At 46.0% G+C, this 14,340-nt stretch overlaps 1 protein-coding gene across 1 annotated transcript in view; it reads right to left on the reverse strand.

Annotated features, from left to right (window-relative positions):
• The window catches only part of anxa6 (annexin A6), a 78,830-nt gene extending 65,153 nt beyond the window's left edge, over positions 1-13,677 (reverse strand). The window contains exon 1 of the mRNA XM_048603492.1: positions 13,619-13,677. Within this exon, the coding sequence (XP_048459449.1) occupies positions 13,619-13,639 (21 nt within the window). The 5' untranslated portion in view covers positions 13,640-13,677. The remainder of the gene's footprint in view (positions 1-13,618) is intronic.
• Positions 13,678-14,340: the final 663 nt, after the last annotated feature.

Raw genomic sequence — 14,340 nt, forward strand, 5'->3', positions numbered from 1 at the left:
TCCTATCTACTAGCCTCATCCCGCCCCCTTGACCTGTCCATCCTCCCTAACTCCCCACCTACACTCACCTTTACTGGCTCCATCCCCACCTCTTTGACCTGTCTGTCTCCTCTCCACCTATCTTCTCCTCTATCCATCTTCTATCCGCCTCCCCCTCTCTCCCTATTTATTTCAGATCCCCCTTCCCCTCCTCCACTTCTGAAGAAGGGTCTAGGCCCGAAACGTCAGCCTTCCTGCTCCTCTGATGCTGCTTGACCTGCTGTGTTCATCCAGCTCTACACCTTGTTATCTCAGATTCTCCAGCATCTGCAGTTCCTACTATCTCTGCACTTTCTCCAATGTGTTCACGTCTTTCCTGTAATGTGGTGACCACAACTGTACACAATACCCCAGCTCAGGTTAAACAAATGCCCTACACAAGCCCAAAATCACCTCCTTCCTCTTGTGTACTAGGCCCCTATTAATAAAGACATTGCCGGAACAGACTCAAGAGCTCAGATGACCTACTTCGGAGTCTGACTACTCAGGTGCAAAGAGATGGAGACTGCATAGCGAGTGGGCAACAAGACGCTATGTAATGTGGGGCAAGTGTGAGATTATTAAACACAAACAAGAACAGAAACTCAGTGGGTCTGGCAGCATTGGTGCAGAGAGAAAGCAGAGTTCATGTTTCAAGTCAGTGACCCTTCTTCAGAACTCTCCAATTCTCCAGACCTGTTGAGTTTCTCCAGCAATTTCAGATTTCCAGCACTCGGAGTTCTTTGTTTTAGTTTAGTGAGAGTATTTAGTTTGGTCATGAGAACTGAAAATCACAATATTCTTTAAAAGGTGACGAATTTACAAACATTAATGTTTGAAGAGACTTATTAGACGTGACTTGCTCAAGGAACAGATTGATCTGATTGATTAATTTATTGTTTTTGCATGTAACGAGATACAGTGAAAAATATGGTTTTGTGTGCTATGCAGGCAGATCGTACCATACAAAGTGCATCAGGATAGCAGGACACAGTGCAGAATACAGAGAAGGTGCAGAGAGAGAAAGGGCGAGAGAGAGAGCGCAGAATTTTGAGAGGTCTGTTCATAAGTCTGATAACAGCAGGGAAGAAGCTGTTCTTGAATCTGTTTTGAAGTATTTTCGAACTTTTATATCTTCTGCTGAATGGAAGAGGGTGGAAGAGAGTATAACCAGGTTGGGAGTGGTCCTTAATTATGTTGATTGTTTTCCTGAGGCAGCAGGAAAGGAACACAGAGCATTAGCACGCAGGGTTGAAAGATAAATCGGGGATATGCACTAACGTGCAGTTGAGATTAAAATCAGATCAGCCCTAGTCTTATTGAATGACGGAGCAGGCTCGAAGGGCCGAGTGTCCTTTTGTAGTTCCTTGTTGGGATATTCGCAGGTACATGTGGCATGTGACAGGTAAGCGTATGTAGGACTTTATTACAAGAGGAGTGGAGTACAGGAATATAGAGGTCTTGTTGCAGTTGTACAGGGTTTGGATGATTGTGCATCTGGAGAACACAGAACAGTACAGCACAGGAACAGGCCCTTTGGTCCATCATGTCTGTGTACAGACATGGCCTCCGCTTTTACGAAGAATATACAAGCACTGGAGGTGATACAGTGAAGGTTCACTCGACTGACTCCCGAGATGAGGGAGCGGGTACTCTGTAATGAGAAGATGAGAAAACCGGGCCTGGATTCACTGGATTTTAGATGGAAAATGTGTGATCTCTATCACTAGATCGTTAATCCAGAAAGTCACATAATTTTTCAGGGGGCCAGGTTCGAATTCCACCTTGGCAGATGATGTATTTTGATTTCAATTTTTAAAAAATTTGGAATTAAGCGTCTAATGCTTGTTGTAAAAACCCCACCTGGCTGACTGATGTCTTTTGCCTAGTACATATGGGTAGTATGATGGCTCACAGCGCCAGGGATCCAGGTTCGATTCCACCCTCGGGCGACTGTCTGTGTGGAGTTTGCACATTCTCCCCGTGTCTGCGTGGGTTTCCTCCGGGTGCTCCAGTTTCCTCCCACAGTCCAAAGATGTGCGGGTTAGGTGGGGTAACCATGGGAAATACAGGGTTGGAAGGATGGGTCTGGTTGGGATGCTCTTCGGAGGGTTGGTGTGGACTTGATGGGGCAAATGGCCTGCTTCCACACTGTAAGGATTCTATGACTCTGTGTGACTCCAGACCGAAAGCAATACAGCCATCGAGGCAATTAGGGATGGGCAATAAATGCTGGCCATTAATACCGAGACCCAACGAATTAAATAAAAATTGTGAAGTGTTTGAAACAATTTCTGTGTCTGTATCGAACAGGATGGTATAATCTCAGGAAGAGGGACCAATCATTTAAGACTGAGATGAGGAGAAATGTCTTTCACAGAGTGGTGAATCTTTGCAAACCTTGACCCAAAATGTTGTGGATTGGTCCATCGATGGACATATTGAGGACTGCACAGACAGAACTTTGGTCTCTCAGGGCATCATGGGATAGCAGTATGGCAAGTGCAGCTGAATCCCAAGATCGGCGACGATCATATTGAAAGGGGGAACAGAATTGATGGGCTGAATGGCCCATTCCTGCTCCTATTTCCTGAGTTCTCATTCGGAACCCAGAACGGAGGGCCAGATTTTAAAATTAAAGTTGGGCTGTTCAAGTGTGAAATCAGGAGCCACTTCACACACACATACACACAAAACAGAAGAGAGAAAATCCGGAAACCTCTCTCCAGTTGGTTTCAAAGGCTGGGCCAATTACATCCGTCTTGAGGTTTCTGTTGGGTTAACTTTGATCAAGCAGATACAGGAGAACAGAATTGAAAGTGTAGCCCCAGCCATGATTCAACTGAAGGGCAGGTCCAAATTTGAGGGACTGAATGGCGTCTTCCTGTTGCTACAGGGATCTGGATTAAGCAACATCCCGAAGAATGCCCAAAATTCACGGCATTTTGTTGCCACTAAATGTGCTGCAGCTGCCTGGCTTTATCCTTGCAATTATCATTTCTAATCGAAGACAGGGCCCCCCCCCGTTTATCCCCTTTCACCTCCCCTCCCCCATGGAGTGCCGGCCCTGGACACACACTTAGTATACAGTTGCTCCTGGCAACAGCCAGCCAAGTTATAAATAACAGGGTTTCTCACTGACATGGCCTCACTGCATTCACTGCTTTCTCATATATGGTTACAGCCAGGAGAATCGAAATATCAGGCTTGTCACTCTGGGGGTGGTGGGAGGGGGTTGCGTGCACGGTGCTGAATGTACTCAAGCTCACTACATCAGCCACCCTCACTCCCCATCCCTTTAGATATTCAGGAGAGAGACAGCGTGGGTGAAATATTTAATGATGACAAACATCAGGCAATTTAAACATAACGCAGTGTAGAGCTGGATGAACACAGCAGGCCAGGCAGAATCAGAGCAGCAGGAAAGCTGATGTTTCGGGTCGGGACCCTTCTTCCACTTTGTTATCTCTGACTCCAGCATCTGCAGTTCTTGCTATCTCTAGACAAGTTAAGCAGTTACAAAGAAAAGGGAAAGTGTGAGGGATAAATATTGCCAATGACAGGAGGCAGCTCCCCCGCTTTTCGTGAAGATAGTGCCATGGGATATTCTCTTAGGGGCTCAGTCTTGGTTTAAATACCTCACCTGAGAGCTAGCCCCTCCGACAGCGCCACGCTCCCTCCGCGCTGACCCTCCAACAGCGCGGCGCTCCCTCCCTCAGCGCTGACACTCCGACAGCGCGGCGCTCCCTCCCTCAGCGCTGACACTCCGACAGCGCGGCGCTCCCTCAGCAAATCCCAAGGGTCAGCCTGGAGGTTGTGCCTGGTCTCTGGAGTGGAGTGCATGAACTCTCTTGACGTTGCGTTGAGTGGTCATGTCACTCATTGAGACAAGGCCCCGAGAAGACCTTCCACATCAAGCAGATGTTCATCTGCACATCTGCCAATGTGGTATACTGTATCCGCTGCTCCCGGTGTGGCCTCCTCTACATCGGGGAAACCAAGCGGAGGCTCGGGGACCGCTTTGCGGAACACCTACGCTCGGTTCGCACTAAACAACTGCACCTCCCAGTTGCGAACCATTCCTTAGACGACATGTCCATCCTGGGCCTCCTGCAGTTGCCACAACGATGCCACCCGAAGGTTGCAGGAACAGCAACTCATATTCCGCTTGGGAACCCTGCAGCCCAATGGTATCAATGTGGATTTCACAAGCTTCAAAATCTCCCCTCCCCCTACCGCATCCCAAAACCAGTCCAGCTCGTCCCCGCCTCCCTAACCTGTCCTTCCTCCCATCTATCCCCTCCTCCCACCTCAAGCCCCATCCCCATTTCCTACTAACTAACCTCATCCCGCACCCTTGACCTGTCCATCCTCCATGGGCTGACCTATCCCCTCCCTAACTCCCCACCTACACTCACCTTTACTGGCTTCATCCCCGCCTCTTTGACCTGTCTGTCTCCTCTCCACCTATCTTCTATCTGCCTACCCCTCTCTCCCTATTTATTTCAGATCCCCCTTCCCCTCCCCCATTTTTGAAGAAGGGTCTAGGCCCGAAACGTCAGCTTTCCTGCTCCTCTGATGCTGCTTGGCCTGCTGTGTTCATCCAGCTCTACACCATGTTATCTCAGATTCTCCAGCATCTGCAGTTCCTCCTGTCTCTCACTCATTGAGCTGATGAGAGGCTATTTGTGTTGTTTGAGAGATGAGCGAGACAAGCTGTAATAAATTTATACAGTTCAATACACATGTGGCTTCTGGAATTCCCTATCTGTTACCCTACACAGGAATTCAGGTTGCCCTAAAACCTATATTAATTCAAATTCCTATTCAGTACTTTCTGTGCAGTAGGAGGCCTCATTTAACTGTGACAAAGTCGCAACTTCCGATGTAAACAAAGTATTTACTGGGTACCGCACTACCCTGTTAGGAGTGCAGGGTTTTCAAAAATAAGGCTTTTTTCTCTTACAAGAAAACTAACATTCACATGGAGGTGGGCAAGGGGACAATGATCACCCAAGGGCAGGAGTCGTTGTCCCATGATTGTTGGCCAAAAGGGTTCAGACGAATGATTGATCTGAGGCAAGCTACCTGTCTGAGAAATACAAGCAGGAGCAGAGGAGAGCTGCTTTCTCAGATGGGAGCGAGGAGAAAGGTACAGGGAAGAGCTCTCTAACAGCCCAGAGAGAGAAAGCAGGGAGCTACCCCAACATCTTAAGTGAAACCAATCCAGTCCGTGCCAGCACAAACTGTTATCAAATTGTATACTTTCCTTGGCTGTATAACTAACGCATTATATCTAAACTGCTGTTTCTCAAACTCAAACTATCAAACAATTAGAGCCAGAGAGTCATACAGCATGGAAACTGGCCCTTCGGCCCAACTTGTCTATGCTGGCCAGGTATCCTAAACTGAACTAGTCCAGCATTTGGCCCATATCCCTCTAAACCCTTCCTATTCGTGTACCCATCCAGATGCCTTTTAAATGTTGTAATTGTATCAGCCTCCACCACTTCCTCTGGCAGCTCATTCCATACATGCACCACCCTCTGAGAGAAAAAGTTACCCCTCAGGTCCCTTTTAAATCTTTCCCCTCTCACCTTAAACAGATGCCCCGTAGTTTTGAACTCCCCTACTCTGGGATTTATTAATAAATTGTCAACTGCCTATATGAGGTAATGGTGACCACAAACTTCCTAAAGTCAACACCTAGCTGTTTAAACAGCGGACATGGGCATTTCGATTAAAAAGAGATGAATTATTAACTTCTCAGAGGACCATTTCAAGCCATGAATCCAGCTGCACACCCTCACACCTCACCTGCACAGTGAAGAAGCTACGCTGACAGCCTAGGAGCAAAACTGTGGGCAGAAAACCCCTTGAACTATTCATCTATCATCCCCGAAACCACCATCTGCACATGGAACATTTTACAATTTTTTAAGTTTAAAAAATAGACCGTAAATGCTCCAAAGGATTCTGGAACCTTAAATGTCTTTTACACACTTACTCTATGCCAGGCAATGACTATCTCCAATAAGAGACAATCTAACATTACCCCCTGACATTCAATGGTGTTACCATCATGGAATCCCCCACTATCAACATTCTGAAGGTTAGTGCAGAAACTCAACTGGACTCATCATATAAACACAGCGACTATAAGAGCAGGTCAGAAACTAGGAATACTGCAGTGAGTAACTCATCTCCTGACTCCCCAGAACCTGTCCACCATCTACAAGGCACAAGTCAGGAGTGTGATGGAATACTCCCCACTTGCCTGGATGGGTGCAGCTCCAACAACACTCAAGAAGCTCGACACCATCCAGGACAAAACATCCCGCTTGATTGGCACCACGTCCACAAACATCCACTCCCTCCACCACCGACACTCAGTAGCAGCAGTGTTTAGAACAAAGAACAAAGAAAATTACAGCACAGGAACAGGCCCTTTGGCCCTCCAAGCCTGCGCTGATCCAGATCCTCTATCTAAACCTGTCGCCTATTTTCCAAGGATCTGTATCCCTCTGCTCCCTGCCCATTCATGTAACTGTCTAGATACATCTTAAATGACGCTATTGTGCCCGCCTCTACCACCTCCGCTGGCAATGCATTCCAGGCACCCACCATCCTCTGCGCGAAGAACTTTCCACGCATATCTCCCTTAAACTTTTCCCCTCTCACCTTGAGATCATGACGCCTAGTAATTGAGTCCCCCACTCTGGGAAAAAGCTTCTTGCTATCCACCCTGTCTATACCTGTCATGATTTTATAGACTTCAATCAGGTCCCCCCTCAACCTCCGTCTTTCTAATGTAAATAATCCTAATCTACTCAACCTCTCTTCATAGCTAGCGCCCTCCATACCAGGCAACATGCTGGTGAACCTCCTCTGCACCCTCTCCAAAGCATCCACATCCTTTTGGTAATGTGGCGACCAGAACTGTACTCAATATTCCAAATGTGGTCGAACCAAAGTCCTATACAACTGCAACATGACCTGCCAACTCTTGTACTCAATACCCTGTCTGATGAATGAAAGCATGCCGTATGCCTTCTTGACCACTCTATCCACCTGCATTGCCACCTTCAGGGTACAATGGACCTGAACACCCAGATCTCTCTGTGCATCAATTTTCCCCAGGGCTTTTCCATTTACCACATAGTTCGCTCTTGAATTGGATTGGATTGAACTCCATCTGCCATTTCTCCGCCCAACTCTCCAATCTATCTATATTCTGCTGCATTCTCCAACAGTCCCCTTCACTATCTGCTACTCCACCAATCTTAGTGTCATCTGCAAACTTGCTAATCAGACCATCTACACCTTCCTCCAGATCATTTATGTATATCACAAACAACAGTGGTCCCAACACGGATCCCTGTGGAACACCACTGGTCACAGTTCTCCATTTTGAGAAACTCCCTTCCACTACAACTCTGTCTCCTGTTGCCCAGCCAGCTCTCTATCCATCTAGCTAGTACACCCTGGACCCCACGCGACTTCACTTTCTCCATCAGTATACCATGGGGAACCTTATCAAACACCTTACTGAAGTCCATGTATATGACATCCACAGGCCTTCCCTCATCTATCATCTTTGTCACTTCCTCAAAGAATTCTACCAAGTTGGTAGTTAATATCTACAAGACACACTGCAAAAATTCAAAGATCCTTAGACAGCACCTACCAAACCCATGATCATTTCTGTCAAGAAATACAAGGGCGGCATATACATGGGAACCCCCCCAAGCCACTCACCATCCTGGCTTGGAAATATATATGTTGCTGGGTCAAAGTCCTGGAATTCCCTCCCAAAAGGCATCGTGGGTTTGCCTACAGCATGTGGACTGCAGCAGTTCAAGAAAGCAGCTCACCACCACCTTCTCAAGGGGCAACTAGAGCAATAATTCCCTATGTATTTTATATCTGACAGTATTGCTGTTATAACACACAGTGTCTCAAAAGATCACACACAGGTTGGCAATCAATGAGCTCGCTGCACAATCACATGTTCTAAGGTCAACAGCTAAAATAAATGCTCTTTGTTTGTTCAGAGTAACCACTGAAATTACAACTCATACAAGTGGTGCCATAAAGTTCAAAGTATTTTAGCAAGCTCAGTCAAATTCTCCTCCCCCATCTGTGGGTCAAGATGTGTTTCTGAAGTGGCTGCTGTGATTCCAGTAGAGGGACTGACTCCAACAACTGAAAGAACTTACATTTCTATAGAACCTTTTACAACCTCATGGCCTTCTGAGACTTTGTGCAGCCCACGAAATATATTTTGAATTGTAGCCCCTGTCGTAAAGTAGGAAACAACAACCAATATGCGCACAGCAAGCTCAGCAATACAATGCTGAATTGACTGGATAATCTATCTTTTCAGGGGTGCTTTTGAGACAAACATTACCCTCTGCCATCGGCTTAAGGCTCACTCCAGACAGCAACGCATCTACCCCAGGGAAACAGTCCCTATGCAGTGTGGAGAGAGTGCAGCACAGTCAGAGGTGCTGACTTTCAACTGAAACATGATAGGAGGGGTGAAAATAAACAAGGCGATACAGTCATAGAGACAAAGAATCAGAACTGTACAGCACTGAAACAGACCCTTTGGTCCAACTCATCCATGCTGACCTGACGTTCTAAACAGATTTACCCATTTGCCAGCATTTGGTCCATATCCCTCTAAATCCTTCCTATTCATATATCCATCCAGATGCCATTTAAAAATTGTACCACTTCCTCTGGCAGCTCATTCCATACATACCTCACACTCTGCATGAAAAAGTTGCCCCTCAGGTCCCTTTTAAATCTTTCCCCTCTCACCTTAAACCTATGCCCTCTAGTTTTGGGACTCCACCGCCTTAGTAAAAAGGACCTTCACTATTCAGGCCACCCCTCATGATTTTATAAACCTCTAAAGGTCACCCCTCAGCTTCCAATGCTCCAGGGAAAATAGTCCCAGCCTATTCAGCCTCTCGCTATAGTTCAAACCCTCCAATCTGGGCAACATCCTTGTAAATCTTTTCTGCACCCTGTCTAGTTTCACAGCATCCTTCCTATAGCAAAGAGACCAGAACTTAACGCAGTATCCAAAAGTGGCCTCATCAATGTCCTGTACAGCTGCAACATAATATCCCAACTCCTATACTCAATGCACTGACCAATGAAGGTAAGCATACCAAACACCTTCCTCACCACCCTATCTACCTGCAACTCCACTTTCAAGCAATTATACACCTGCACCCCTAGGTCCTGTTGTTCGACAACACTCCCCAGTGCCCCACCACTGTGCAAGTCCTGCCCTGGCTTGCCTTACCAAAAAATGCAACATCTCATATTTACCTAAATTAAACTCCATCTACCACTCCTTGGCCCATTGGTTCATCTGATCAAGATCCCGTTGAACTCAGAGATAAACTTTTTCACTCTCCACTACACCATCTATTTTGGTGTCATCTACAAATTTACTAACCACACCTCCTATATTCACATCCAAATCATTAATATGGCAGAAGGGAGATACTCATTTCCTGGCATCAGCTATCTCCACTCCAGCAACAGACTGTTAGCTCAGTTTGTTGGATGCCGTTTGTAATGATTCCATTCCTGTACTGGCTGAGGTCACAATGATGGTCCTGCCTTTTTTTCTCAGGTTAAAAGAATAGAGAGAGCTTTATTTTGTATCTAACCCTGTCCTGGGAGTATTTGATAGAGACAGTGTCGAGGGAGCTTTACATTCAGTTTAAAAGAAAGTGTTTTATTTTCAGTTTAAATGACTAGAAGCTACATGAATTTACACACAGGACCCTATCCTTTGCAGAAAAAAGGAATAATCCACCCATTGTATGTTTCTCACTGACCACTGGGATCTGGAATGTGCTAATCCCTGCTGCATAGCAATGCCCTGACCAATCAGGACCATCCTGCCTGGTCTGAGTTTCGCAATTAAGATTGACAGTTAAAGGGTCCAGACCCGAAATGTCAGCTTTCCTGCTCCTCTGATGCTGCCTGGCCTGCTGTGTTCCTCCAGTTCCACACCTTGTTATCTAAGATTGACAGTTAACAGTTTCTGTTGCATTGCCATACCAACCAATCAGGAGCCACTATTCATGCTGTATAAATTGGTGTTCCCTTTCTCGGTTTGTTTTCTTGCTTCTAGTCCTGAGCAGCACAGGAGCTGAGACTTCATGCCTCCCAGTTAAGTTCTGCATGACTCACGCATGTGTTTGCACAACCAGTTCTAATGAGAAGGCCATCCTGACTCAAAACATTAACTCTGATTCCATCCACAGATGCAGTCTGTACTTCTGAGTAATTCACCTTTTTTTTTCTAATTTAACACACAATGTTCCTTTATCTTCCTAATTTATTCAAATTTGGTTTAGCTTGCCAAATCACAGAACTCCTATAGTACAGAAGGCCATTTGGCCCATCGAGTTTCACCAACCCTCCTGAGAGCATCCCACCCAAGCCCACCCCATACCCCATCCCTGTAACCCTGCATTTCCCTTGGCTAATCCACCATATAAGTAATTTGGATGTGAATAAAGGAGGTATGGTTAGTAAGTTTGCAGATGACACTAAAACAGGTTGTGTAGTGGACAGTGAAGAAGTTTATCTCAGAGTACAACAGGACCTTGACCAGATGGGCCGAGGAGTGGGAGAGGAAGTTTACTTTAATAAATGTACATTGTTGGACACGACGGGGCCACTCAGCATGGCCAATCTTTGGACTGTGGGAGGAAACCGGAGCACCTGCAGGAAAACCACACAGACACGGGGAGAATGTGCAAACTCCAGACAGTCGCTTGAGGCTGGAATCGAACCTGGGTCCCTGGTGCTGTGAGGCAGCAGTGCTAACCACTTGTAACCATTGACAATACATGAGCTCAGTCTGAATGAGCAATATACATTGAGTTTATTTGGTTCAGATCATTCTGTTAGCTGCAACCTATACATTGTTTCAGAAGTTGATAGCTGAACACACTATCCAGTTAATCACAGTACAGCACAGAAAGAGGCCATTGGTCCACGGTGTTTGTGCCAGGCAAATAAACCAGCTGCCCTTTCTAACCCAGCATCTGGTCAGTGGCCTTGTGGATGTCAGCGCTCTGGCTACAGATCCTGGTCCCTTCTCACCGAGCTCAGGGATTTATTCCAAATCACCCCCAAAATAGGCAGCAAATTCCTGGCACCCACCTGTGTCCAGGTGAGAATGCTTTTCCTCACCTCCCCTCTAATCCTTCCAACCAATCACCTTACATCAGTGAATGGGCTTTCCAACACTCGCAGCGTAACTCATCCTCCACAGAGGCTAAAACAATGAAACTCCCCTCCTCTGGAGCACTTTTTAAAAAAAAGTCTAAATCTAAATGCTAGCTCCCCGCTGGTGTATCTCACTCTCTCCTGGCAAGCACAGAAGTACCTTCTCTTTAATTAAGGCTCAGCTTGAGAACTGCAACACAACAAGCTCCCGCCACACTGTCCCCATCAAAAGCTCCCAGAACAGATAAAGTGCAGGGTTAAATACAGAGCAATTTCCCTCTCTATACTGTCCCCATCAAATAGCTGCAGGACAGCACAGGGTTAGATATAGAGGAAAGCTCCCTCTACACAGTTTAACTCTAAAGTGATTACTGACATTTACCATCAAGCTCCATTCACTTCATTTCTCTTCCCATGATTTAATCACTATTCATTGGTTTCTCCCACAGCTTTCTCTAATCTTCAACATTTAGTTACTTTTGTTAAGTGAAATAAGCAAAACTGTGTGATGTCATTGGACATCCCTGAAACCAGAACTCTATAATCCAGCACACAAATAATTCAACATCTCTCACTGTGCAAACAAAAAAATCAACTTGTCTGATGATTTTCAGGCACCGAGCTGACTGATTATTCAGACAATTTGCTGATAGGCCATGCATTAGCTAAAATGGACTCTACACTTTATTACCTATGCCTCTCTTTTGCTCCCTCCCAAGATCAAATCTTAAACTCACTTAGAGAATCACGATAAAACATGACAATTGTTTGTCTAATGCACACCCCAAGGCTTGTCAGAGACTAAAGCAGTCAGTCTGTACGCACTGGACAGATATAGCAGGTGACCACGGGCTGATAACATTTGATCTACTCAAATACCACACAACAATGATCTTAATCTTACGACTATCTCCCAGCATTAATATCCAATCATGTTCTCTTGACAATCAGTCGCATTGCCATTGAGAAATGGCCTACAACCAACAGTTTTGGCTTTCCCATGTACCAAGTCACTTTAGCAGCTAAAAGGCTGGGAATTTTACAGGTCAGTTAAAGTTTCTTCATGTTTTCACCAGCTACAAGTCAGCATGCAGGGGACAGTCAGTGTGTGACAGATACAAAGTAAAGCTCCCTCCACACTGTCCCCATCAAACACTCTCAGGACTGCGCCGAACCCCCTGATGTTACTCCAGTCCTGAGAGAGTGTTTGACAGGGTCAGTGTGGAGGGAGCTTTACTCTGTATCAAACCCAATGCTGTCCCAGAGTAAAGCTCCCTCCACACTGTCCCCATCAAACACTCCCAGGACAGGGACATTACGGGGTTTAGATACAGAGTAAAGCTTCCTCTACTCTTTTCAACTAAAATTAAAGCTCCCTCCACACTGTCCCCTTCAAAAGCTCCCAGAACAGATATTGTACATGGTTAAATACAGAGCAATTTCCCTCTCTATATTGTCCCCATCAAATAGCTGCAGGACAGCACAGGGTTAGATATAGAGGAAAGCTCCCTCTACACAGTTTAACTCTGCAGTGATTACTGACATTTACCATCAAGCTCCATTCACCTCATTTCTCTTCCCATGATTTAATCACTATTCATTGGCGTCTCCCACAGCTTTCTCTAATCTTCAAACATTTAGTTACTTTTGTTAAGTGAAATAAGCAAAATCGTGTGATGTCAGTTGTTTCAATATTTGGTGTGTATTTGAGCAGAAGAACTCAAGATATTGTCACTGTTGTACCTTTGGAATGTGACTGTCGGTTTTCGCACAGCAAGATCCCACAAACAGCAACACGGGAATGACGTGCAATGACCTGTTTCAGTGACGTTGGCCGAGGTCGAGCTAATTACCCAGACCCACCACAGACAACATCCCCAGCACTTCTCACCGATTCCCTGACCAACATCGCTGTGGGGGGGGAAAAAAAAATCAATTATCTGGTCACTGCTGTCTGTGGGATCTTCCTGTGCACTAACTGGGTCCGGGTTTCCTCCGTTACGACAGTCAGCACATTTGCAAAATCATCGGCCACGGAGCAACTCCTGATGCCCTGAAGTTGCGAAAGGTGCTATGCGAATGCAGGACCTTGATGATGGCTTGGTGGGCTGAGGGGGGTGGGGGGCTGAACTCCCTTTCCCCTCAGCCTCCATTGAGTTGACTCATGCGCAGCGTGAGAAACACACAGAAACACAGAAAACTAGGAGGAGTAGGCCATTCAGCCCTTGCAGCCTGCTCCACCGTTCAATATGATCATGGCTGATCATCCAACTCAAGCTCCTGTTCCTGCTTTCTCCCCACAACCTTCGGTTCCTGAAGACGTCCACATTACCTTTCCTTTGGCAGACATCATTTGCTGTTATCCAGATCCGATACTGAACCCAAACAACCTACAGAGGCAACAAAGAGAATAAGGAATTATTCATGGCCGTGATAAAGGCTGAGAGAGTTACACTGATCCATCGCTATGGGTATTTCTCTACAGTCTATTGTGAGCCACATCACTAATTGGCATTGTATATCATTTCTCATATAAATATGATCAGGCAAAACAACAGAAGCATTGTGCTTCCTCAAACATCTCGTGTGACTGCTCATTTGAAACGTTAATTTAATCACCTTTCCTAAACTGATTACGATAATTAAATATACAACAAGCTCCAGGCAGCAGGAGGGTTTGAACAGTCACATTGGTCTATTGATTTCAGACTATCATTCGAACCACTGCATTGGGAAGGCGAGAGATAGTAGGAACTCCCAATGATGCCGCTTGGCCTGCTGTGTTCATCCCTATGATGCTGCTTGGCCTGCTGCGTTCATCCAGCTCTGCACCTTGTTGTCTTGCATTAGGAAGGCACCTGGTTCTTGTTGTAGCAAAGCACATTCTCAGGAGTGATGACTCATGCAGCATAAAACTGCAGTAGCAGGCAGGAAATGTGTGAGAATAACTAAAATAAACCAAAGAACTGTGGGACAACAAGGTGCAGGGCTGGATGAACACAGCAGGCCAAGCAGCATCATAGGAGCAGAGAGGCTGACGTTTCGGGCCTGGAC

Source organism: Rhincodon typus, chromosome 12, assembly GCF_021869965.1.
Source record: "Rhincodon typus isolate 14 chromosome 12, sRhiTyp1.1, whole genome shotgun sequence".
Classification (NCBI taxonomy): domain Eukaryota; kingdom Metazoa; phylum Chordata; class Chondrichthyes; order Orectolobiformes; family Rhincodontidae; genus Rhincodon; species Rhincodon typus.